The sequence below is a fragment of the Megalobrama amblycephala genome, linkage group LG18 (genome assembly GCF_018812025.1).
Source record: "Megalobrama amblycephala isolate DHTTF-2021 linkage group LG18, ASM1881202v1, whole genome shotgun sequence".
In the NCBI taxonomy this organism is placed as follows: Eukaryota; Metazoa; Chordata; class Actinopteri; order Cypriniformes; family Xenocyprididae; genus Megalobrama; species Megalobrama amblycephala.
The window spans coordinates 9,656,851-9,675,057 of NC_063061.1; the positions used below are offsets into that span (position 1 = coordinate 9,656,851).

The 18,207-nt window shown below is 36.3% G+C and overlaps 1 protein-coding gene across 1 annotated transcript in view; it reads left to right on the forward strand.

The window, feature by feature from the left end:
• The window catches only part of chm (CHM Rab escort protein), a 94,406-nt gene extending 77,039 nt beyond the window's left edge, over positions 1-17,367 (forward strand). The window contains exons 14-15 of the mRNA XM_048165438.1: positions 15,181-15,338; positions 16,572-17,367. Coding sequence (XP_048021395.1) covers positions 15,181-15,338; positions 16,572-16,841 — 428 coding nt within the window. The 3' untranslated portion in view covers positions 16,842-17,367. The remainder of the gene's footprint in view (positions 1-15,180; positions 15,339-16,571) is intronic.
• The last annotated feature ends 840 nt before the right edge of the window (positions 17,368-18,207 follow it).

Here is an 18,207-nt window from a genome sequence, read left to right on the forward strand (position 1 = left end):
AATAATAACTGACATGATCCATGATAACATGATATTTTTAGTGATATTTGTAAATTGTCTTTCTAAATGTTTCGTTAGCATGTTGCTAATGTACTGTTAAATGTGGTTAAAGTTACCATCGTTTCTCACTGTATTCACAGAGACAAGAGAGCCGTCGCTATTTTCATTTTTAAACACTTGCAGTCTGTATAATGCATAAACAACTTCATTCTTTATAAATCTCTCCAACAGTGTGTAATGTTAGCTTTAGCCATGGAGCACTATCAAACTCATTCAGAATCAAATGTAAACATCCAAATAAATACTGTACTCACATGATCCGATGCATGCATGCAGTATGCATGACAAACATTTTGTAAAGATCCATTTGAGGGTTATATTAGCTGTGTGAACTTTGTTTATACACTGTAATAGTCGAGAGCTCCGGGGGCAGGGAGCACGAGATTTAAAGGGGCCACAGCCTGAATCGGTGCATAGTTAATGATGCCCCAAAATAGGCAATTCAAAAAATTAATAAAAAAAAATCTATGGGGTATTTTGAGCTGAAACTGCACAGACACATTCAGGGGACACTTAAGACTTATATTACATCTTTTGAAAACATGTTCTAGGGCACCTTTAATTTCAGTCAATGGGTTTAAAAAAAAATACTTATTTGAGTCATCTGCTCAAGTGTAGTTTTTCAAATATTTTTTTTCAGACATGCTGTGGTGTAGCCGAACAAACCAATTTTATTCTACTAGAATGGCTTCTCTCTTGTGTTATTGAAGTGCTCAGTAGCATTCCCAGAAGCCCTCACATGCCATGTTACATTGGCTGTTTTATGAATAAAGAAATATTTGTGTATTTTAATACATTTTATTTTTGTGTTATTAGTTGAGTTTAGTGTAAATGAAGGTGTTTTAAATAGGGCTGTCAAAAGTATTTAAAAACATTAATTACATTATGTGCTGATTAATTAATCAAATCAGTTTTAATTATCCACACCTGAGAAAAGACAAGCTTTGGAACGAGAGGCGGAATGACTTTTTCTTCTGTGAAGGGTTGCACGATTTATAGAAATGAGATTGTGATAATAAAAATATTAAACAAATTAAGAAATATTACTATTTTAATATTTCACTGTAAATAAAAAATTGTATTTAAGAAAAGTAATATAACTGTAAAATTCTAATGCTAATATTTATGTCTGTCTTAATTTATTTTCAAAGCTTTTATTTTCAAGTAGGGCTCACTGCAGAGCCAAATGGGTGGAGCTTGATCTAATTAGGTTTAGGGATATGTTAAAGGGTTAATTCACCCAAAAAATTCTGTCATTAATTACTCATCCTCATGTCGTTCCACACCCGTAAGACCTCACAAATTAAGATATTTTTCATAAAATCCGATGGCTCAGTGAGGCCTGCATTGCCAGCAAGATAATTAACACTTACAATGCCCAGAAAGCTACTAAAGACGTATTTAAATCAGTTAATGTGACTACAGTGGTTCAACTTTAATGTTATGAAGCGACGAGAATACTTTGCATGCACCAAAAAAACTAAATAAAGACTTTATTCAGGTTTGGGTGTCGTTGAACCTTCTAGCTCAACTGATAAGATCCAGAGAGGGAGAGCTGGACGTCAAGCTTCACCCATTGGCTCTGCAGTGAGCAGCTTAGGTTTATTTTGGCAGAAACCCAGCAGCTGGTTTATAAGCACTTCTCATGACAAGTTTGGGAAGATGGTTGGCACAATGGTTTTGCGTTCCCAAATGCATGTTATAAGCGATCCATACTCAGAGCACGTGCAGAAATGAGTTTGTGTGGCACAACATCTAAGACACTGAAGCGTCCCAGAAGCTTCTTACCGTGCCACTTTGCTAAAGATAGGCGCCTCGCCTTTTTTTCACAGATGCCGTGTCCAAGACACGCAGCTCAAATACAAAATAAAGTCAAAATAATTACCCTGTGTAAACTCCCGCTCATATTTCACATCACTAGAGTGCCAGAAACTGAAGACAAGAGATTAAAAGTTGAAAAACTTGAAATTTCGTTGTTTTTGTTGTCCATAACTGGAATTTTAAGCGTGTTAACTTCATCTGTATGGCTACAGCAATAAAGTATGGCATAGCAATAAACACAATCAAACTGGACAAAATATAACAATTTAGCCATTAAAAACACGAAAAAATCAATGAAAAAAAACGTCAGACATGCAAATCTCGTGGTCTCGGGAACCCAGCCGCTTCGCTTCTGAAATGCTTCTGGTGTGAGTTGACACCGCTCAGAGGACGGAACAAAACCTTGCCGGAGCCGTAATGCAGAGATCAAATACAGAAACAAGTGTGCGTTGCGAACGAATAATTTGGAGAGAAGTCGTTTTGTACGGAGGCATCTGATGACCAAATTACACTGCAATTCACGAATGGAAAAATCAAGTGAGCCCGGACTGATTTGTACATTTTTAGTGAACCATTAGCTGAAAGCAACCGTACTCAGACCACCTCCCGAGATGATCTCGGTTCGGTTCACTTTTAAGGGGTCTCAGATTGTTTGGAGTGTTCACATACAGGCCCTCAGTCCCCTGAAAAGGTGTGAAACCAAGTGTGAAAACACCCTTAAATTCAATCATTTTATCCCTTAAAACTCATCTTTGATCACCAAAATGATGTATTTAAACATTTTTTCCTGAGGAAAAAAAGTTTTTATGCTTTAAAATAGCTTGAATGTAACTCTACACCCTTGCTTCATTTAGTATACGTGGATCCTTGAATATGTAAATTAGCCCTGCCTACACTCACACAAAATGCCTGATCCACTGTCAACTTTACTGTAGTAAATGCTGTACAACGGCAAGTGGAAATACTCTACAATGTCGGACACGTAACGCTAATTAATATGATTGGCCTATTGCTTGACTACGTTATCAAACAGCTAAACATAACATTGTAATATACATCATTTACATAATTCACCTGCTATATTGCTAAATGCACCCGATTTTTCATATCAACAGAAAAATATTCCAGGATAACATGGCTTCTTTTGAGACCCCCCTGCTTCACAACATAGTTAATGATATGCTAAAGCCCGCCCACACACTGACATGATTGGTTACAACATATTTGTAAGATAGAGAACAGGGGCGTTTTTGAGACTGTCTTTGGTTCACTGCAGTTTTAAGGAAAAAATACTCAGCAATGGTGTTGACTGGTGAATTTGCACATCATGGTTTGTCTTAAAGCATATAAAAACACCACATATACTCCTTTTCCACCAAGGCAGTTTGAGTGCTGGTTCGGAGCCAGAGCCTAGTTTCAAATCAGTTCTTTGTCTTTCGACACACAAAGAACCAGCTCCGAACCAGGAAAAGTGGTTTGTAAGTAGCACCAAAACATTGCTGGTCTAGAAGTAAGAACCGCTTGCGTCAGGGGCTGGGGGCGGGGTTACCATGACCAACAAGAAACTTGAGACCGCCATTTTTGAAATAGCAGCTAATCGAGCTAATAGCAGCCCGATTGTAATCTCCATCTATATACAACTTACGGCGAGCCGTGTTTGGATGCCGATGTAGGTTCGCAAAGCCATGAGCATCAACGGTAGTGAAACATCCGCGATTGTTGATAGAAGGCTTGTTCGAGATGCACCAGAGCAGCGCGGACCGATTCGGCGGGTCCACGGGAGCGTTTGAAGAGCATACGACTCCTTGTGCTTTTGGATCGTTCTCGCGGAGCTTTGATGTCATGCGCCGATCGCTATGCGAGAAACCGATGCATCTTAAACGAGCCTGGTGTGTTTGTGTTTGCCGTTGCAGCACTAGCTTTGCTGTGAAATATGAGACGTATACAGTGACGTAAGAAAGGCAAACCGGTTCTTAGAAGGCTCGTCAGTTGAACCAACTCCGAACTGGCACTAGCACTAGCTCTGAACTAGCACCCGGTTCGTGCTGGTGGAAAGGGGGTAATAGACATATGAACAACATTAAAAACTTGATTTTCACCACAGGGGGACTTTAATTAAATTGCAGCCTTGTGATTTGATAATTACACTAAGCCATATTACGATTTAATTTTGTTTGACAAGTCTACTTAGACTAGTTCGTAGCCGGGCTTGATTTCATTTCTTGACACTGATCCTTTCCTATAGCTTCATGTCATAGTTCATCATTCCTAAAATGTGTACTAATAATGTCTTGACTCCAGAATAAGTGTGATGGTAAAATGTTTTTCATGGCTGTAAGATCAAGGTCATCATCTTCAGCCTTCCTCACGCCACCTAACAAACTCAATCTCTCTTTATCAGCCAACATCTCACCACACCTTTAATCTTTATCACTCTCCCATCATGCACATGCTCTCCTTTCAAGCATTGCCTTTTTATATTGATTCTTGTTGTGAATTTAAGTACTTCTGTGGCTCAACAGAATAGAAATGTTATAATTGTTTCTTTGTGTGTGTGTGTGTAAGCATGTGTGCTCAGGTGCGTGGCCAGCACAGCGGAGGGTGCGAGACGCGGGGCCCCGCTGGGCGACACACAGCCTTTTTATCACAGGAATGAGCTAGTACTATTTTAATTAAAATGTCAGAACAAATACTGGCAGAGGTCTTGAGGATGAATCGCTAGATAAGAAGAGCAGTGGGCCAGAACAGGTCAGAGAGACAAAGTCACCTGGGTAGATCTTCATTCATCCCCATGGTCAAAGAGCTGTGTGTGTGTGTGTGTGTGTGAGTGAGTGTGAGAGTGAGTGAGTCTGTTTAGATCATGATGGAGTCAAATGGAAAAAATCAACAGCAACTACTGAAGGTTTCCTTGGGGATTTTGAACCCATTGAAAAGATCAAAGCTCATACATGACCACATGTAGACTAAAAACCACTCCAAACACCTTAGCAACAGCATAGCAATGTGCTAAAAACCACTTAAAACGCCTTAGCGACGCCCTGGTAACCACCTATAACACCCTTTCATCATGATGGTGAGATTTGTGTGGGCAAACACTTACATTTTGCTCAATGTACAAATCTTAGATTAAGAAAATACATGTTTTATTAGGAAATTCAAACATTACCATTTTGTCACTCTTTAACTCCCTGAGGTCTGAAAATTGATTTTTTTCACATTGCAGCAAAACAGACTTAAAATACTCCGTCATTTCTTGTCATAGAGACATAAGTAATATATCAATTGAAACTATAGAATGTCTTCTTTTATTTGTGTACACTCAGGGTAAAAAAACACTGTTGTGCTTTTTGTAAAATAAAGAAAACTAACATGATGCGTGATCTCTCCTCTCCCTCTGAACGAAGTCCAATCTGATAGTTCTCAGAAAATGAACTGTAACTTATGAATAATAATGACAAAAAAATGACACTTACGTCTAAAGAAACGTTGAAATGTCAGGTTTTAAATCGTGCAAGTCAAATCGAAAACAAACATTCTGTGTTTATGTAATCTGTATGAAAAGAGAGCCATGTCAGAAGTCTGTGATTCAGCTCATTATCTGCTAATGCGGCCACGCCCACGGAGCGAGCGCTATTCAGACGCAAATTCAGAGGCAATACATGCATACGTCGTCTCAATCGTGTATTTATTGTCTTGAAAAGTGTTTATTTGGATGTTAAAGCAATGGTTAGCGATCTCTAGAAGACATGCCGTTAGTTCCTAGTTCCTTTTCTTCTTTATATGAATTTGTGGCCTAAAGGTGTACAGAGAGCGCCCTCCGGCTGCAAGTATGAATTAAAAACACCATTCCTGAAATGTCCTCTTCTTCTTTAAAATAATTTGTGGACTAAAGGTGTTCAGAGAGCGCCCTCCGGCTGCAAGTATGAATTGAAAAAACAGTATCCAGCACTCTTCTCAGTATAGAAAATTGACATAAATATATAAGAATCCATCAATATTTCTCCAAATGTGCATGCTTTTAAGCTAAAAGCCTATATGAAATGCCATAGAGGTAACATAATTGTTCAGACACTTTGCACCACAAAAATACATTTTATTTTAAAGAATATAATAGAATACCATTATTTTAAATTGTAATAATATTTCACAGTATTGCTGTTTATGATGAGCTGAGACATTATTACAGAGGTTTTTTTTCACAGCCTACCTGACTGAAAGGCCTCATTAATATGCAAGTAATTTCAGGTCATTATTATGTGATTCTTTTGTCTTCTCAGGTGTAAATGGCCCATTATTCATGCAGATTCACGCCTCCACGCATACTGTGTTTCTTGACAAAAAGTGTCTTACATTATTGTTTTATATGAAGGAGTAGGCAGCATAATTTTTACATAATTCTGAAGCAAAAACTCTAGCCTACAAAAAAAGTCTTGTGAACACAGATTTAATATACTTTTTTTGGCCTTATTTCAGTGACTTAAGTTTTTTGTTTTTTCAATAACCACGCATAAACATTATTCCTTCAAAAATACAAACATGTACATACATGTTCCTCACATATTATTGTAGCCTAGTTTGTGCTGAATACAGTGTAATGACACTTTTGTCCTTTATATGTTTATGAACAACTGAAAAAAGCACAAATGTCAGGACATGTCAAAACTTCTCCAGGCCCCAAATCAGCCTCAGACTCCAGAGGGTTAATGTGGCGTGACAGATTGCTGTAGCATGGTTCAAGAACTGATCATCTCTTCCATGCTTTATTGCTAGTACATCATGAAATAAGCATGAATGAACATCAGAAGGAAATCCGTATCATGTCTCATGTAATTGCTCAATCAGTTTTTCAACCGTGGAAAGACGTCACTAAAACAGCTTGTAAACATTGTCACATAATGTTACATTTACTTCAGAAAAGCCATTAATTTGTTCAAAAACTCGTTGGATAGAAAAATGAACTTAGAGAGGAGCAAATATATATGCACTGTATTGCATATTCATTAATTTCTACTTAAAGGTGCAGTGTGTAAATTTTAGCGACATCTAATTGTGAGGTTGTGAATTTCTCAGTCCACCGCTCACCCCTCCCTTTCGAAGCACATAGAGAAGCTACGGTGGCCAACACAGGACAAAGATGTCATCGTCTGAGACAGCAAAGAGTAGCCAGTCAAGTAATGAGGTTTCTTCTTACTTCTAACAAAGAACGGTCTCTGCTTCTATTAAACCAGATGACTACTACTACTTAGTGTTGTTTTTGGCGGCCTGTTTTAATTTTAGTTTTAGTCTAGTCTTTGTGTCAAGCGGTCATTTTAGTTTTTATTAGTTTTAGTCATGTTCATATTCTTTTTAGTGTAGTCAAGTTTCAGTCGACTAAAAGTCTGAGCATTTTAGTCTTATTTTAGTCAGAATTATCCATGACTATTTTCGTCTAGTTTTAGTCGACGAAAACTGATGACATTTAGTCTAATTTTAGTCAATGAAAATTGTATTTTAGTCTCTTTTTAGTAATGCAATTCTATTTAACCCAGTCAATGTAGTATAAGTACCTAGTAGTATAGACGAAACCAAAATTTTCTTTTAGCCAAACCCATTTTAAACAAGGTTATCTTATTATATTATTGTTACCTTATAGATAATACCTTATAACGCCTTGAGATGTCTCTTAACCCTTTAAGACCTGTAGGCTTTTTTAGAGTGTTTTTTTTTTCCTGAGCGACAAACACAAGCTAGATGGCGCCCACGGACAGTAAACTCAGGTTTAAAAGGCACTTCTCAGCACTCGTTAGGAGTTTTTCAAAATGGTTAGATGCATTAAAAAGAGTTTCTAAGCTTTAAGATGATACCTATTTTGTGTTATTCCACGTTGGAAAATGAACATGGATGGGTCCGGGATCATTGGATACACACTGCATCCCGGAAAGATGAGACACGTTTTTAGCCAAGTATGTTAAATCATTTCCTGTGTAATATCTTGTGAACAACGCAATATATTATGTTGATTTTGGATTCATTTCGTAAGAATCTGCTTTAAATAATGATGTGCATTTTCTATGATCTGTGCATTTTTCATGAAGTTATGAGCACGTGAAATCTACATATTTCCCTACATATCGGTCCCTTTCTCTGTGTCAGACTTAACTTTGTTTGTTGTCATTTATGCTAAACTCACCACAGCTACATCTTCTAAATAATGCCGCGAGTGGGGCTTGAAGAAGTGACGTCGCCTGCGTCTGCGCAGTGCGACCTGATGCAGCTCCTGAAGTGAGACACGGGAAACAAATACTGCAAAATAATAATAATAACGCAACTAAACGAGACGTAATAACGTTATAACATTTCGTCTCGTCTCATTTTGGTCAACGAAAATTAAGAGACATTTTAGCATAGTTTTTATCTTGTAAACCACATTTAGTCTCGTTTTTATTCGTCAACAATATTGCATTATACGTTTAATTATAGTCATCGTAACATGACCAGCATTTACGTCGCGTCTCGTCTCGTTTTCGTCACGTGATAAAGGTTCGTTGACGACGATATTTAGTCATAATTTTCGTTGTCGAAAGCAACACTATTACTACTACAACTGCATGCATGTTCAACGTAGTGATGATGCAAGCTGGCTATAAAAACACCAATGAAGAAGAAGAACAATAATGACGAAACATGCTCTGTAGAGCAGTTTGTCAGTTTAGGGCTACTGTAGAAACATGGCGGCGCAAAATGGCGACTTAACATGTAAGGGGACCCACGGTGTATATAGATAGAAAATGGCTCATTCTAAGGTAATAAAAACATGAAAGGTCTTTATACACCACTGAAAACATAGTTATGTATATTATATTGCATTTCTGTCAATAGATCGGCCTAAAATTTACACACTGCACCTCTAAAAGGTTAGTTCAACCAAAATTATCCCATAATTTACTCAACCTCAAGTCATCCTAGGTGTATATGACTTTCTTTTTTCAGTCAAACACAATCGGAGTTATACTGAAAAATATTCTGGCTCTTCAAAGCTTTATAATGGGAGTGAATAGTAACCATGATTTTGAAGCCCAAAAAAGCACATCCATCATAAAATGTGTGGATTACACATGGCTCCAGGGGGTTAATAAAGGCCTTCTGAAGCGAAGCAATGCAAAAAATATCCATATTTATAACTTATATAGACTATAATCACTAGCTTCCGGTAATGTTCGTCTTGTAGGAGTAGCGTAAGCTTAGATGAGAGTTGACACCTCTCACGGTTCAAACAAATAGGGCTGGGCAAGAAACTCAAGCTTCTCTTTAAAAATTCTCATTTTAGACTTCTAATTCGTGACCGGTGTTTTGTTTTGCTCCATCATCTGTGCTTCCGCATTCGTAAATACATCATGTGTCAGGTCAAAGTTCACTCATATGACGGCTCACGTACGGAAGCCAGTGATTCTAGTTATAAATATGGATATTTTTCTTACAAAAAGCATTGCTTCGCTTCAGAAGACCTTTATTAACCCCGTGGAGTCATATGGATAACTTTTATAATGGACGGATGTGCTTTTTTTTGACTTCAAAATCACGGTTACTATTCACTACTATTGGAAGAGCCAGGATATTTTTTAATACAACTCTGATTGTGTTTGACAGAAAGAAGATAGTCATATACACTTAGGATAGCTTGAGGGTGAGTAAATTTATGGGATAATTTTCATTTTTGGGTGAACTAACCCTTTAACCTGTTCTTTAACATTTAACGTATGGTTGAATGAATCCGTCATGTTTTTATGACAGCCGCCATTTAAATGTTTATACATGAAAAATGAGTAGAAACATAATTATCATTAAAAATGTATTATAATAATGTTATTATTATAAAAACTTCTTTATGTATAATTTAAATGTAAGTAGCCTACAAATCACTGTTTATTTTAACATTTAAGATTAAAGTGATTTAAGGCTTCCCTGTATAGTTTACGGCTTTAGTTGAGAGAGATTTTTTTCCTTCAGAAAATTTGCCATGTACTATACCTGATTGGCCCCAATTAATCGATATCGAATCAAATCGAATTGTGAAATTTGTGTCAATGCCCAGCCCTATGGTTAGTGTGTGTGTGTGTGTGTGTGTGTGTGTGTACTGAGGCAGTTTGCCAGTGTGTGTTAGAGGGTGGCAGTGGTTTGGGAGGTTTGCAGCTACAGGCATGTGTTAGCCGCCATCAGGAGTGCTGCTATATGCTAATCTGACATTTGTCACATCTGGGAACGTGTGTGCGTGTGTATGACCGAAAGAGAGCCACTGCGTCGTCTGGCTGTCGGCCCAAACATTTGCATACTTACAGATACTTCAGTATACTTTTTACACTTAAGATAAGATGATACATAATAACCAAACAGAAATTTATAGAATATTTGATACAAAAGTTAAACTTTGAATTTCACTCACTTTGAGTGAGACCTTGAGTCATTCGTTCAAGCGAGTAATGAATCCCCGCTGCAGTGTGTGTGCTGCTCAGAGACACGCAACGCTTGATTCTGCTTTTATTTGGAACTGTTTTTATGGGAGAGCAAAAACAGAAAAAAAAATATTAATATTAGTGCGGTCAAATCGCAAATCGATTAAGTGTGATTTAATCACATCTAACATAAAGAATAAAGGTTTGTAAATATATAATGAGTGTGTATATATATATATATATACACACACACACACACACACTACCGCTCAAAAGTTTGGGATCGTTAAGATTATTTTTAATGTTTTTAAAAAGTTTTGTCTGCTCACCAAGGCTTAAGTTATTTAATTAAAAATACAGTAAAAACAGTAATATTGTGAAAAATTATTACAATTTAAAATGACTGTTTTCTATTTGAAAATATTTTAAAATGTAATTTATTCCTGTGTTGGTAAAGCTGAATTTTCTGCATCATTACTCCAGTTTTCAGTGTCACATGATCCTTCAGAAATCATTCTAATATGATGATTAGTTCCTCAAGAAATATTTGTTATTATTATCAATGTTGAAAACAGTTGTGTACTTTTTTTTCAGGGTTCTTTGATGAATAGAAAGTTCAAAAGAACAGCATTTATCTGAAATACAAAGCTTCTGTAGCATTATACACTACCGTTCAAAAGTTTGGGGTCAGTATGAATTTTTATTTTTATTTTTTTGAAAATAAATTAAAGAAATTAATACTTTTATTCAGCAAGGATGCATTAAATCAATCAAAATTGACGACATTTATAATATTACAAAAGATTAGATTTCAAATAAAAATAAATGCTGTTCTTTTGAACTTTCTATTCATCAAAGAATCCTGAAAAAAAAATATTGTACACAAATATTTTGTACAGTTATAAACAATAAATATTTCTTGAGGAACTAATCATCATATTAGAATGGTTTCTGAAGGATCATGTGACACTGAAGACTGGATTAACGATGCTGAAAATTCAGCTTTGCCAACACAAGAATAAATTACACTTTAAAATATATTCAAATAGAAAACAGTCATTTTAAATTGTAATAATATTTCACAATATTACTGTTTTTACTGTAGTTTTAATTAAGTAAATGGTAAATGCACCCTTGGTGAGCAGATTAAACTTCTTTTAAAAACATTAAAGATCTTACCGATCCCAAACTTTTGAGCGGTAGTGTGTATATATATATATATATATATATATATATATATATATATATATATATATATATATATATACACACCTTGAACATTTCATTCATTATTACAGTTTATTCACTATGGTTTTAAAAAATGGTAATAAAATATGACAAGATCTCAGAGTTAAACTGTGTCAGAAAACACTTAAGCAAAACATGGTCAGGTCAAAGTGTCTGAATAATTTTTGGTTCCAAATTTTTATCAGTTTTACTGGTAGTCCACTTCATGAAGAATTTTTGAGTATAATATGTCACAGTTTACTTTATTTTGCTATCCTCACTTACATAAATGAACTAGTGTCCTGTACCCACTAGTAAAAATATATCAAAAATTATATATATATATATATATATATATATATATATATATATATATATATATATATATATATACCATACACACACACAAACTTTTTATGTTAGATGCGATTAATCACAAATAATCGATTTGACAGGACCATTTATTGATTATTTTAATTAATTAATTTTAATTAATCAATTAATATGTATTGTTTATTTGATAAAATTATTATATAATTTTTATTTATATTTTATATTATATATATTTATATTTTATTTTGTTAATATTGTGAGAGATTATCACAATTTAAAATGGTTGTTTTCTGTTTGAATATATTTCACAAAGTAATTTATTCCTGTAATCAAAGCTGAATTTTCAGCATCATTACTCCAGTCTTCAGTGTCACATGATCCTTCAGAAATCATTCTAATATGCTGATTTCCTGCTCAAGATTTTTTTTTTTTTTTGTAATATTATAAATGTCTTTACTGTCACTTTTGACCATTTTAATGTTGCTGAATAAAAGTAAAATTATCTTTCAAAAAAAAAAAAAATCTTACTGACCCCGAACTTTTCACAAGGAGTGTGTATGTAAGAACTAATTGATGACGGGCCGCTGAATTATTAGAAAATAATGGCACACCTAAAAACATTCGTCAATTGATCAGATTCAAGCATTCAACGGCCCTGTTATATTATTATTGTTGTTTTTATGTATTTATATATCATTATAAATAATAGAAACATTCTAAATAACAGTATTTGTTCAACACTTTTATATTCTTTTTCCCTTCCAAACTCTGTTTCTCTGTGTCCATATATTATCTAGTCGTATGTTCTTGGCTGTCTGGACTGCATAAAAGAGATTCTTTGGCTGTGTGTGTTCAGTGAAGGGCTTGAGCGTTTTGTGAATCGGTGACCCGGCAGCATTCAGAGGGAAGTATGGGTGGTGTATTTGAAGCGGCGTTAAACATTGATGCCGCCACACCTCTCCCCCTCGCCAAATTAAGCAAATCACTGGGCCACTCCGGGCAGGAAAAGGAACACGCGTCATAATTGTGTGACATTTGGGTAATGACCGTTCTGACATTTCAGACTGACACCTTCTCCCTCTCGCTTTTTCTAGCCTTTCTTTTCCCACCTTTTTGCGGCAGAGGCTCGTGTATTTAAAGGGTAATGATACAGACTGACAGCTTTACGCTTTAAACGAACCAGCGACACACACACACACTCTTGAGATTTTCTGCTCTTCTGTTGGACCACAGAGCCCGTCTCGCCTAAGATGTCATCAAAGGAGAGGAAGAAAAAGAGATTAGATGACCTACGTCATGCAGCCGCTAGCAAAATATTAACAATGACTCATCTCGTGATAAATCAATGTCAGTCTTTTAAAACTGGAATAAGTGGTGTATATGAGAAAAGTGCAGTTTTTTAGTTAATATTATTCCCACAACTAAAGCAGTCTGCAGTCTTACACCAGTTTAAAGGCATATCAAACAAAAACAAAGTTTGATTTGTTGCTTTCCATGTGTTGAGCTCTTCCTGTATAAGTGCATTTCTTGACCAAAAGAATCTGAAGACTGCACGTGTCAAAAGTCTCTCATCAACTCATCAAATGTCCTCTCATCGCTGTCCTTGGTGCTGAAGTTCTCACTGTTTGTTTTATATAAAAAAATGACATTAACATCATTTTACTGTCGTTTGTTTTGTTACAAACGTACTCTTATTGTGTAAATGGAAGCACCTCATACTTATGCAAGGTCATAAACTCCCTCAGGAGCATATACAGTCAAACCAAAATGTATTCAGACACCTTGAACGTTTCATTCATTATTACAGTTTATTCACTATGGTTTTAAAAAATGGTAATAAAATATGACAAGATCTCAGAGTTAAACTGTGTCAGAAAATATTAATCTTAATTATGTCAGAAAACACTTAAGCAAAACATGGTCAGGTCAAAGTGTGTGAATAATTTTTGGTTCCAAATTTTGATCAATTTTACTGGTAGCCCACTGTATGAAATTTTTGTGTATAATATATCCTCACTTACATAAATGAACTATAGTGTCATGCACCCACTAGTAAAAATATATATCAGAAATTATATCTAGTGTCTGAAGAATTTTTGGTTTGACTGTATTTTGGGTTACAGTGTACACTTTCAAATACTTTCCACAAAAACTTTATTTTTTTATTTTATTTTTAATATTTGATATTTTATTTATTTAGCTTTTTTTGTTTCATAATAATGCATTTCTATTCTAAATTAATAAATAATACATTATAGTAATGTTTAAAAATATATAAAGAAATATAAGGATTGTTTATTATTATCAATGTGTTATTTTATTATATTCATTTTATAATATTTATTATCAATATATTATATTGATGATATTTCGGTGACACTTTACAATAAGTTCTCATTTGTTAACATTAGTTAATGTATTAAATAATATGAACTAACAATTAGCAATACATTTGTTACAGTATTTATTCATCTTTGTTATTATTAGTAAAAAAATAGTTTGTTAGTTCACAGTGCATTAACTAATGTTAATAAATACAACTTTTGATTTTAATAATCTATTAGTAAATATTGAAATTAACATTAACTGAGATTAATAAATGCTGTAGAAGTCTTGTTCATTCTTAATTCATGTTAACTACAGTTGTTAACTAATGAAACCTTATTGTAAAGTGTTACCGATATTACTTATAAGTAAATTGATGTTGATTTCCTTTATCACCACATCAGCATTTGACTTCTTATATTTGATTTCTTATATTTCATATAAATTACACAAAAACACTACTTAAACTAAGAACAGAATCTGTGCCCACAGAATCCTAACACCCAACATTAAAACATTTCTACAATATTTTGCATCTGCATGTTAATTTATTAAATATTTTTGCTAATTTGATTATTTGAGTACAGTACTTTTGGCTCGCAAACATTTTACCACATTTAAATCCATTCCGATATAGAATTCCCAAAGATTTTCCCTCAAAATCCATCCAGAACATATGGGAAAAGTGCATAGATTCCATCTAGGTCCTCCTGGAGGGCCACCTTCCTGCAGAGTTCAGCTCCAACCCCAATTAAACATACCTAATCAAGCTCTTAGTAGGCATACTAGAAACTTTCAGGCAGGTGTATTGAGGACAGTGGCCCTCCAGGACCGACTTTGGACACTCCTGATCTCACCCCTAATGTATGCTGACCCAGGTTTGGTTTCGTATTTGTAGGAATTGTTAAGGGGAAGACATCTACAATGCAAAGTCATTGTCTTTCAAGACATTGAAAATAACTGATTGTTTAAACATCGCACGCAGGTGCCGAGGAGAGAAGCAAGCCTTCAGTGCTCTGGGTCATGTACTTCAACATGAGGGACACGTCAGCCCTGGACAGCAGCAGCTACAGCCTGCCGAGCAACGTTCACGTGTGCACTGGTCCCGATAGCAGCCTGGGCAGCGACTACTCCATTAAACTGGTGAGTCCAGCAGAGGGAGGCAGACACTTGGTTCTATGCAGGGCTTGACATTAACACCCGCCAAACGCGGGTGAATTTCAGCAGTGGTGTGTAACGCAGTCACTCCTACTAGCCATTTTGGTGGGTTGAATTTTATATATAAAAGTTTTTCAATCATAGTCTTTTAAAAAGGCATCTGAAATAATAAACTAAGTGCAATGTAGTGTTGTCAAAAATATCGATTTTTTCGATACTTATCGATACTGAAATATCTGAAACACTTTCAATGCTCATTTTCCGCAGAATAGATACACGATACCAGCTGCTCTTTCTCTCCCTCTCATCTCTCCGACAGCGAGTTGACACACAAACCCGCCTTCCCTCACTCACTCTTTACATTTCCTCCGGATGAATATTGTTGGTGTTAAAGGGCTTGAATTTCGGTGTGGGATTGAGCGTATTGCGCATAATTTTACTCATTCCTGCAGATTTTGTGCTCACACTCACAAAGTGCGCGCACATAAAGCCAACTCTCAGTACTAAATTGAGTTCTTTTTCGCTGCTTATTGCGTTTAAACAGTCAAATACACACAAAATAATGTCGGCCTTGGCGAGTATTCACGTAAACATAAGCTGCGTCTCATTTCGGAGGCTGCGTCCTCCGGAGGTTGCATTTGAAGGCTGCATACGTCATCAAGGATGTCTTATTTAAGAAAAGTAACCATAATAAAATTTATGGTTATTCCTTGTGAGGTGTAAAATACTGTATTTTCTTTCTTACTTTGCACTCCAACGGTTATTTTTCTTAAATGAGACCGCCTCAATGACGTATGCAGCCTTCAAATACGACCTCCGGAGGATGCAGCCTTCGAAATGAGACGCGGCTACAGTCAGTTATGTTTTAAGTGAATGTAAACAGTTGAGAAAGAAAACGCATGTGTAACAGTATAATGGTTCTGAGCATCAGGACTTAAAGTGACAGCAGCCTAATATACCTGTTGCCAAATTATGAGAGAATATTAAAAAAAAAATATATATATATATATATATATATATATATATATATATATATATATATGGCAGTTTTTCCCCATGGTATCGATGTCAAAATTGTGGCCAGTAACTTTGGAAAACCATTAGCCACAGTTAATGGCTAGTTAATGTCAAGCCCTGGTCCTATGGATCAGATATTGCCGTAGGCTAAATTATAGGATGTTATTTGTTGATTTAGACAAAAATATGATTTATTTGCAGGCTGAATCAGTGTTTCATCATCTCCTCCCTGATGAAGATTTCTGTCCGCCTGCACCGAACCCAGAGGACATCATCTACGACGGTGACGGCCCGCAGGCCGAAGGGCCAGGGTTTGATGAGAGTAGTAACACAGAAACGGATAAAAGCCAGGCTAAGGAAGAAGATGCCGCCCATGAGAAGAGTCCATCAACTGAGAGCTCTGAACCTTCAGAGATGGACAGTGTTACCCAGGAGACACCGCTGGACATGACCCCACCCTCTGAAGAATAATCCCTTTAGAGACATTCCTTCATTTCCTCTACAATCACCATTTCACTGAGCATATGGAATCCAAAATACTTCATGTTCTGCTCCGAGTGGGCATCAAAACCCAAGTTCTCATCAGCCCTTTTATATATATACATATTTTATGTGCCTTTCTTTTGCATTTTCACACTCAATACCCTTTACAATGTTTCATTTTGACCGGTTACTGTAAGCGGTTTATGAATTTACTTTTTAAAAAACAAAATGCTCTTTTTTTTCAGAATGTATTCATATGTATTCACTATTTTGCATGGTTCAAGCAAGGTGCCTATTATATATTCTACAGTTATTTGAATGGAGGACAAACACACTGATTTTGGCAAGGAGCTTCTCAAAACTCGTCTGCCACGAACTTGTATTTCAAATGTCTATTTAAATGCTTTCATGTCTCAAGTCTGTTTTGCGTCATCACATCCATATGTATTTCTAATGGCTATAAATGTATCATGCAGAAATGGTTGCTGGCATTAAATATTTAATTGAAGATGTATGTCAGTATCATGTCTGCATTATTTGTGTGTGTGTGTGGTAAAGCAGATCCTTCAAGTCCTGTAAGTTGCGAGGTGAGGCCTCCATGGATCGGACTTGTTTGTTCAGCACATCCCACAGATGCTCGATTGGATTGAGATCTGGGGAATTTGGAGGCCAAATCAACACCTCAAACTCATTGTTGTGCTCCTCAAACCATTCCTGAACCATTTTTGCTTTGTGGCAGGACACATTATCCTGCTGAAAGAGACCACAGCCACCAGGGAATACCGTTTCCATGAAAGGGTGTACATGGTCTCAACAATACTTAGGTAGGTGGTACGTGTCAAAGTAACATCCACATGGATGGCAGGACCCAAGGTTTCCCAGCAGAACATTGCCCAAAGCATCACACTGCCTCCGCCGGCTTGCCTTCTTCCCATAGTGCATCCTGGTGCCATGTGTTCCCCAGGTAAGCAACGCACACACACCCGGCCATCCACGTGATGTAAAAGAAAACGTGATTCATCAGACCAGGCCACCTTCTTCCATTGCTCCTTGGTTCTGATGCTCACGTGCCCACTGTTGGAGCTTTCGGAGGGGTCAGCATGGGCACCCTGACTGGTCTGCAGCTATGCAGCTCCATACGCAACAAACTGTGATGCACTGTGTATTCTGACACCTTTCTATCAGAACCAGCATTAACTTCTTGAGCAATTTGAGCTCCAGTAGCTCGTCTGTTGGATCGGACCACACGGGCCAGCCTTTGCTCCCCACGTGCATCAATGAGCCTTGGCCGCCCATGATCCTGTTGCCGGTTCACCACTGTTCCTTCCTTGGAGCACTTTTGATAGATACTGAC